We start from the raw sequence: 9,964 nt of genomic DNA on the forward strand, positions 1-9,964 counted from the left end.
TGTTATCAAAAAGATGATCAAGTGAGACGTTCATGAGAAGAACATTGTGAGTTATAATGGGCTCTTTAATCTAGCGGAGAAAGGCAGAGCTAGACCCAGTGGCTGGAAGCTGAAGCCAGACAAATTCCAAGGGCAAATGAGTAGCACTGAGAGTTATAATAAGAGAATGAACAGAATAAACACTCATGTGTCTGACGAATTGGGTATTCACCCAGGAAAGCTTATGCTCCAATACGTCTGTTAGTCTATAAGATGCCACAGGACTCTGTCACTTTTTACAGATCTAGATTAACACAGCTACCCTTCTGATACCTGAGAATAAACACTGAGAGTGATTAATCATTGGAACAAACTGCAAAGGGAAGTGGTGCATTCCCAAGTTCTACATGTCAGATAAAGACTCAATGATTTTCTGGAAGATCTGCTTGAGGGTTTGTCCACACTTAAAAGGCTACAGCTACCATAGGGCTTCAGTGTAGACACTACTTACAAGGACAGATGGGGTTCTCCAGAATGCGTAGTTAATCCACCTCCCAGACAGGTGGTAGCTAGGTTGATGGAAGAATTTTATGTTGATCTCATGCTGTCTACACTGGGGTTAGGTTGCTATAGGTCCATCTTTCATGGCTGTGGATTTCTTTTTGTTATTGCAAAACCCCCACAGAAATGCAGTTTTGGGTTTCATTAACAGGGGCATAACATGCAAGTCATAGGAGGTGATAGTATTCTTCTACTCGGAACAGGTCTGGTCTCAGCTGCAGTTTTGTGTCTAGTTCCAGGTACCAGTGGACAGAAAGGATGTAGAAAAACTGGAAAAGATCCAAAGGAGACAGACAAAGCTTATCCAAGGTATGGAATACCAATCATATGAATAAAAAGCTGAAGGAACTGGGTTTGTTTAGTTTGGAAAGAGGAGATTAAAAGTGTGACATGATAGCGGTCTTCAAATACTTGAAAGGGTGCCATAAAAGAGATGGAGAAATGTTCTCTCTTTCCACATAGCACAAGGCAAGAAGCAATGAGATCAACCTACAACACAGCAGAATTAGATGAAATCTCGTGAAAAACTTCTTAAGAGTCAGAACAGGAGGGCAATGGAACAGCCGCCTTGGGAGGACATGGAAGCTCCTTTGCTGGAGGTTTTCTAAAGGAGGCTGGACAGTCATCTGTCCTGGATGCAACAAATCCTGCTTCTTGGCAGGCAGTTAGTCTACATGACCCTTGTGGAGCCTTCTCACTCTGTGGCTCTGTGGTTCTATGATGTAAAATCCTACTGTAGATGAGAGCTCAGTGAAACTCAAGTTATGGAGCCCAATCCATGGCCAACTAGGTGAAATTTAATGGCCTGCGGTACACAGGAGGTCAGACTGGACATCATTGGCCTTTCTGGACTAGAACCCTATGAATTGGTTGATAAAGAAACTAGATGAAGCATTTACATTTACTCTGTCTCATAACACACGCAAAGGGAACATTCAATTACATTGAAAGTCTGAACATATCACAGTGATAACAGAAAATGTACCATTATACCTATTTTGCCTGTAGAACTCCTTGCCACCGACATTATTGGAGCAAAGAGCTTAGCTGAATGGGATTCACAAGTGGATTGGCCATTGAAAGTGGTGCTGGTGGCACCACCTTTAGTTAGGTGGCTGACACCTTCCATTAGAAGTCCTCATTTTAATTGCGTATGAGTTTCCCAAACTCTAAGCGTTTGGATTGAAATTTACCACACTGGGCATCTGCTTATGGCCGAATTGTTTATTTTATTTTTTTTTAAGATTCAGGCATTACAATTTGATGTCTTCTTGAATGAAGCTAGGAGAGAAGATGTCTTGCCTATGCTGACGAATTCTTATAATTGCTGCAGTGAGGAGTCATAGCCTCCAAGTTTTCCAGCAAATAAAAATCAGGGAACAGCCAGAGCCCTGGGTTTGTCTAGCAGGTGAGCTCCTCAGGAAGAGATGGGTACCTGTGAATTCGGAGATGGAAGTGTCTTTCCTGGGAATCCCCCTCAGGTAGCCGTGTCCCACACCTCTCTCAGCCCAGCATCTGCAGCAACATCCCACGTTGAGAGCTAACACAGAGGCGTGCACCATTTATAATATAGCTCTGCGAAATCCCACGGGGTTTTGCTCAGCCTCTAGTAGAGAAGCACTATCTGGATGTAAACAGGGTGGAGACAAGCCTGCCTGCACTTCTGTGCTATTTATCCAGCTTTAGGAGAAAACAGTAATTAAGGGACCTCTCAAAGGGAGATGAGATCTCTTGGGCTCTGTCCTCAGTCTGTGTGTTTGTGTATATTTAAATGTATAGTTAATTAGGAAGAAAACAGGGGTAATGCCTAGATCTCCATAGGGCTTGATTCCCTATGGATATCTAGGAGGGATGGGTAGATATTAGACAGACAAATCTGGAGAATGATGAGTGAGGGGAGACACAACTGCTTTCTGCAGGCACACTGGACTGTCTCTAAGGCATCAGGGATCTGTAATTCTCATGAGTAACTATCATCATATTGTACAGCACTTTTAATTGAAGGATCTTGAAAACACTTAACAAAGGAAAGTGACTATGAACATATCCCCATTATACAGATAAGTAAACTGAGGCACAGGGTGACGTGAATTGTCCAGGGCAACATGAATTGACACAGAGTTTGAGTGTCAGAATGAGAGACATAACCCAGGAGACCTGACTGCCCTGCCTTAACCACAGTCTCTCCATTACACCAAGAGGGAAATGGACTCCCGCTCTGGCAGAGAACGTTTGTTGGATGGGATGCAGAGGAAAGGCTGGAAGAGGGAGCCTGAGCCTTTGCCATAGCCTCAAGGTGAATCTGAGGTTTTCAGAACTAGCTGAAAGTTGTGAGCTCCCCACACCTGTGAGGTGTGATGTCTGGGACTCCACTTCTGCTCCCACTCAGAAACCTGACAACGCATCACAGTCACTGGGGTCACTTTGGGGCAACAGACTCAGGAAAAATAAGAATACTCCTGTGGATAGAGGGCAGCCAGGGGGCCTGACCTGGGGACAGAGGCCTGGCCCTCCCCTCACTGCTGCTCTGGAACAAGGGGGGNGTCCAGGGCAACATGAATTGACACAGAGTTTGAGTGTCAGAATGAGAGACATAACCCAGGAGACCTGACTGCCCTGCCTTAACCACAGTCTCTCCATTACACCAAGAGGGAAATGGACTCCCGCTCTGGCAGAGAACGTTTGTTGGATGGGATGCAGAGGAAAGGCTGGAAGAGGGAGCCTGAGCCTTTGCCATAGCCTCAAGGTGAATCTGAGGTTTTCAGAACTAGCTGAAAGTTGTGAGCTCCCCACACCTGTGAGGTGTGATGTCTGGGACTCCACTTCTGCTCCCACTCAGAAACCTGACAACGCATCACAGTCACTGGGGTCACTTTGGGGCAACAGACTCAGGAAAAATAAGAATACTCCTGTGGATAGAGGGCAGCCAGGGGGCCTGACCTGGGGACAGAGGCCTGGCCCTCCCCTCACTGCTGCTCTGGAACAAGGGGGGCCCTGTAGGCTGGATAGAGACTGTATTAGTGTTTGCATTGGATTTGTTCTCTCCCTCTCGGTTCATTTCCTCCCAGCCTCTCCCGGGTGGAATTGAAATCTAATGTTCCAGGCAGAGTCAGTCTTTCCAGGAGTGCTCCAGCTGGAGGGTGATTGGATTCCCACAGCTGAACTCTCTGCCTGCTCGTCTGGTTAATCGGATTTTTTCTCCAGCGCTTAGCACCTGGGTTTTTAAGAACTGAAATGAGACTGCACGAATTCTCCTGTCCAATCCGGTAAAAAGGAGGGGCCAGGCCCTGATTTACCTGGATTATTTTCTTGATTATTCATGATCATTATTTGTGTTTTGGAAACCTCCAGAGGTCCCGCTCCACTTCAGGGCCCCTTGTGCGGGGCCCTTCGCAAATACAGAAGGAGAAACAGCCCCTGTCCGAAGAAGCTTATAAATCAAATTCAGACAAGACTCAGCTACTGTGTGCAACAAACCAGAGTGGGTAGATGGGAGAGGTGGAGGAGTAACAGCACTCAGAATGGGTGGTTACGTAGGTTGCTGAGTGGGTGTGAGACAGCTGAAACGCACAGCCCTGCCCTGGCTGTTAGAAGTATATCCTGGGCTTTAATAGCAGGGCACATGTTTGGGGGAACAAAACTGGGGCCAGAGAGAACAGGTCATTGAGTAGCAGCTGTACCAGACAGACGGCTGGGAGCACTTGGCTTTCCCTCACCTTGTGTAACTCTGCTTTAGTTGCATATAAACAGGAAAAACCTATTTAGCAAATCATAACTTTCCCATCGACACCTGGCAGGACATACTCTGTACAATATTTGTTGCAATTGTATAACAGTGGTAGCAACAATGATAAAACTGGTCATTATTCAATCATACAGCATCACATCATGTTTCCATCCCACGATAGTGCGAGAGATGTTAGCCACCTAAGCAAGGGGCGTTACCCAGGCTCTAGCAGGACAAGCAGCTGGGACATTAGAGCCACTGGAGGACGGGAAAAACAGACAAAAACAATGTTTTAATTCAGGGACTCTATTCCTTATACAAAGACGGGAGGAAAGAGTCCTTTAAAAGTGAGCGGTGGACGTCCGTGAAGTAGATTGTTTTCCTCCAATGTAGCCAGCCAGCGTCCTTGGCTTTGAACCTTAATTTCTGTTTGACTAAAGCATCTTCAAAAATGCATCCAGGGCTAGATCTGCAAAGGCCCTTAGGAAAATACTGAATTTAGGCACCACTGCCTTTCTCAAAACCCCGGCTCATCTGCTGTCTAAACATGTAGGAGATTCCACCAGTAGCCTTCACAAAGCAGCCTGTGTGCTGACACTGCCCCACAGCTAATGAGCTGCTCAGAGTCTTCACTCAGGCCTCAATTCTGCTGGGGTTCTCCAATGTGGTGTTCCCCTATCCGTCTCCCCAGCAAGCCTGATCCCTTAGCCATCCTCAGATCATGCCTTCTGGGTGGGGCCTTGCAGTTCGGGAATGTGTGTATGTACAATGCACTAAAAGTTTATTTGTTCAAAATGGAACAGCTCCAGCCGGAGATCACGAGGACTGAACTGAAATTCTCATTTGCCTGCTACTCAGGGAGCTCACGTGTGATGTGGGAGACCTGTGTTTACGTCCCTACTCCAAATACTGTAAAGCAGAGATTTTGGATCTGGGTCCCTCTCGGGTCTCCCACAAGAAAGTGCTGACCTGTTCTAGGCATCTCGCTCTAGGAGAGGGCTCACAGCTGACAGTCCCATGTAGAAATAGCCTCCTCTCATCAGCCGGACTCCTGGAGACACACATCAGTGGGAGTTAGGTTCTTCAGTACCTTAGTGAAGTATGAGGAAAAAACCCACTAGACAATGATTGCCCATGGACATCTCCTAGCTGAGATCTATCAGTTAGCCAGTTCTCACTCCATCTAATGAGTGCTCTAATGACACTGTCTGGTGCTAGTTTGTTAATCTGAATGTCATGTTGAACTAGGTCAAACAACTTCCAATGATCTAAATGTGGACAAATTGGAAAGAGTCCAGCGGAGGGCAATGAAAATGATTAGGGGACTGGGGCACACGACATATGAGGAGAGGCTGAGGGAACTGGGATCCTTTAGTCTGCAGAAGAGAAGAGTGAGGGGGGATTTGATAGCAACCTTCAACTACCTGAAGGTGGGTTCCAAAGAGGATGGAGTTAAAAGTGGAGATTCTGTGTGCATGTGTCTAATTCTGATCAGCCCAATTACTGAGAGGGACTGTTTCCACACTTCTCAGCTGGTTTCAACAACTGTTTTTTTTCAAGCTCTCTCCAGGGGACGGATCAAAAGAGCTTGAGGGCACCTCACAGGAAGGAATTCCCAAGTGCGCTTTCCTGGGTTCTCAGAGATGTTTTTGCATTTGGGTGGTGGCAGCGATAACAGTGCACGGCCAGGGAATCTTTAACCTTGGGGAGTTCTATGGCAGCCTTTAGCGGCAATTACTTTTAAGGTCTTTTGTAGCCCCCACCTTCTGCACTTGAAGTGTCAGAGTGGGGAACAGTCCTGACAACAGGCAATCAAGATGGGATGTTTTTCTCTCAAATATCTGCTCTAATTCAAGCAGGAATTATTCACGGGAGGTCCTACAACCTGTGCGAAGCAGGAGGTCAGAGCAGGGTCCCTCATGGCCATATAATATACAAATCTATCTGGAGTGCCCTGCAAGGATAATATTTGTCTGTGCCTCATTCTGGGCAGGTGGAAAGGAATAAGGAAATTCAATGCTGAATGAAGCTTGCTACTCAATGCCACTGATAGCAAATGAACCAAACTCCTTGTGATTCTTTGTGGACTCCTACTGCTAAGGAGAGAGAAGGGGTCCAAGGAGAGCTGGGAGTGGAGCGGTGCCGACCAGAGCCAGAGGGGCGAGGGGATCAGCCCAGGGAGGAGAGCTGTGTAATCAGGAAGGCCAAAGAAAAATTGGAGTTGCAGCTCGCAATGGATGTGAAGGGTAACAAGAAGGGCTTCTACAGATATATTAGCAAAAAGAGGTGGTCAGGGAAAGTGTGGAGCCCTTACTGAATGGGGGAGGCAACATAGTGACAGATGATGTGGAAAAAGGTAAAGTACTTAATTCTTTTTTTCCTTCAGTCTTCACAGACAAGGTCAGCTCCCAGACTTCTACCCTGGGGAACACAGTATGGGGAGGAGGTGAGCAACCGTCCATGGTGAAAGAACAGGTTGAGGACTATTTAGAAAAGCTGGGCATGCACATGGGGCCGGATGCAATATATCCTAGGGTGCTGAGGGAGTTGGCTGATGCAATTGCAGAGCCATTGGCCATTATCTATGAAAACTCATGGTGATCGGGGGAGGTCCCGAATGACTGGAAAACAGCAAATATCGTGCTCATCTTTAAAAAAAGTGAAGAAGGAGAAACGGGGGAAATAGAGACCCATCAGCCGCATCTGGAAAAGTTATGGGGAAGGTCCTCAAGGAATCTATTTTGATACACTTGGAGGAGAGGAAGTTAATCAGGAACAGTCAACATGGATTCACAAAGGCAAGTCATGCCTGATCAACCTGATTGCCTTCTATGACGAGATATGTAGCGCTATGCATATGGGGCAAGTGGTCATTAAGTGTCCTTAAGTGACTTCCCACAAGATGTCAAACATGTTTATAGAAGAACTTAGAAGATTTATTATTACTTTCATTTTCTTTCTTTTATATAGGATTTACAAACACTGCCCCTGACACCTAATTGCCAAGTTATCTGCCAAAACACTTGAGTTTTCAAGTGCCTAAGTAACCCCGGGGATCACAGTTAAGGTTGCCACTCCCCACACCAAAATCTGAACTAAAGTCCCTGCAGCAAGGTATGGTGAGGTGGATACAATCCAGCAACAGATGGCGGGGAGGGAGAAGAGCTAGTGAACCATGGGAAGAGATGGGGCAATGAGGAGGGCCTTAACGTCCAGGTAACAGCAATTAGAAATGTGCCCACCCTATGAGTTAATGAGTTGTACGCAGATCAATTTCCCTGTTTGTCAGTCTGACACTCCACAGTAAAGTCAGGAAAGGATTTAATGTCACTTTTACTGTCCAGTCAGGGAAGGGGGCCCAGCACCAGTCACCAGCCAGCTTTCTGTGGAGCTCGTCTGAGAGCCAGAGCACCAGCAGAAAACCTTAGGTCCCTTTATGAGAAAGGAGACGGAGCAGCCTGTCCCGGATCTGTCTGGTTCTCACTCCGTAGATAATGGGGTTTAGCATGGGGGGCACCAGGATGTACATGTTGGCCATGAGAACATGGAAATGCAGGGCCACATTGTGGCCAAACCGCTGCGTGAGGAAGGAGAAGAGAGATGGGATGTAAAAGGCTAATATGGCACCAAGGTGGGAGCTGCAGGTCGCAAAAGTCTTAAGCCGGGTGTCCTTTGTGGGGAGGCTGAAGATGGCTCTGAGGATCTGGGTGTAGGACACAGTGATAAAAAGCATATCCAGACCAGTCACAAAGAATAACACAGAGAGGCCGTAGTAACTAGTGACATGAATATCAGCGCAGGCCAGCTTCACCACGGCCATGTGCTCGCAGTGTGTGTGGGGGATGATGTTGGTTCTGCAATATGGCAAGAATCTTGCCAGGAAGGGAGCGGGCAACAGGAGCATGCAGCCACGAAGTACCACAGCCAGGCTGATCTTGGCCACCATGGGGTTTGTCAGGAGAGTAGAATATCTCAGGGGATCACAGATGGCCACGTAACGATCCAAAGCCATGGCCACAAAGATCCCAGACTCCATCGCTAGGAAGCTATGAATGAAGTACATCTGGGTGAGGCAGGCACTGAAATCGATCTCCCTGGAATTGAACCAGAAGATGCTCAGCGTCTTGGGCAGGATGGATGTAGACAGGACCAGGTCAGAGACAGCCAGCATGCAGAGGAAATAGTACATAGGCTCATGGAGGCTCGGTTCTATCTTCACAATGAACAGTATGGTGAAGTTCCCCAAGATGGCTATGGTGTACATGGTGCAGAAGGGGATGGAAATCCAGACATGGGCTACCTCCAGGCCAGGAACACCCAGCAGGATGAACGTGGAGGGGTTGGTGAAGTCGGTTGTGTTGGAATCTGACATGGAGTAGGGGAGAAGGTTTCCAACTCTGAGGCAGAACAGTGTATCCTGAATGTACTGTACGTTCCCCTGACTTCCTGTATGTGCCCAAGCTCTAGGGTGATGGTCGCCGTAAATATTCCTGGATAGAGAGACAATGTTAATATGAGACACTACATGCAGTACTGGAGGTGTTCTCATGGGTGAAGTAGATTTGTCGCTCTTCACACACCAATAAATGGTGTTTTCATAATTCAGGGAAATGAATTATGAACAACTGACCCTACTAATGCCAATTCCAAATATGATGGTGGTCCATGCATCAATAATTCCTACACGTTGTGGTGTGGGAAACGTTAATAGGCATCAGCAGGAAATGCAATGAAACCCAGGCTAGAGGCTCTATTCTCTAGGGATTTTCCCATTCCCCCAGTTGCTCAAAATCTGAGAGTGAAAAAAATCCAAACCATTTCCAAAACATGCCATCTGCAACACAACACAGGGGTAAAACCTGTGCATCGTTGATAGGAGGTCTATGGACTAAACAAAACAAATACAATGTTCAGATATCAAAGGAATGGGGTGGAGAGTAACCTCCTCTGGACACACACTCAGTTTTGGTCACCCAGGCACTATAAAGAACATAGCAAATAAAAAGGGAGTTTCTGAGACAGGCTATGAGAATGGGGGAGGTTGCCATATATGGACAGAATGAAAAGTCTGGGACTATTTAATTTAGAGAATTGACAAAGTAGGGAACATATGATCGATGAGAGAAAAATAAAAAAATGGAATTGATTACATTCAAATGGACAGACAGAGAACAATTCCCAACCAGTAATATCTACTTACACTTAGTCCTACAAAAGGGCTAGTTCCCCAAAGCTGTGGCAAATTATGAGCAAAACTGATTGGGAGGAAATAATATAAAACAGGAAATGAGAATAAAAATGGGGAGTTCTTTAAGAAGAGTTAATTAAGTAACTAAAAATCCTCGATTCCACAATCAAAACATGCCAAGCTTTGGCTAGAAACCGACTTCAGTGGCAAATTGGAGGCAGCAGTAGTGGGGGGGGGAAACAATATAGAACTAATGGGATAAAGGGAAAATAGATGGCAAGCAATACATATTCGAAGTTATGAAAATTGATAAGGGACATAAAAAATATCAGAGAAAAATCAAAAGAAATCCTAGAAAAGCTTTAGGCCAATTCCTAGTGGGGGAAAAGAAACTTGTTAAAGTTGCAGAAAAGGCAGATGTATTCACGATATAGTTTTGTTCTGCATTTGGAAAGCAGTGTTATGCTGTATACATATCAAATGAGGTGATGAAATACTGTCCAGTCTAT

General features: G+C 46.1%; 1 protein-coding gene across 1 annotated transcript; it reads right to left on the reverse strand.

Moving 5' to 3' along the window:
* Positions 1–7,691: 7,691 nt before the first annotated feature.
* Positions 7,692–8,645, reverse strand: LOC117872834 (olfactory receptor 52N1-like). The gene has a single exon (XM_034761637.1). The coding sequence runs from the start codon at positions 8,637–8,639 to the stop codon at positions 7,692–7,694; it is 948 nt and encodes a 315-aa protein (XP_034617528.1). The 5' UTR covers positions 8,640–8,645.
* Between the last annotated feature and the right edge of the window lie 1,319 nt (positions 8,646–9,964).

The sequence above is a fragment of the Trachemys scripta genome, chromosome 1, assembly GCF_013100865.1.
Source record: "Trachemys scripta elegans isolate TJP31775 chromosome 1, CAS_Tse_1.0, whole genome shotgun sequence".
Lineage (NCBI taxonomy): Eukaryota > Metazoa > Chordata > Testudines > Emydidae > Trachemys > Trachemys scripta.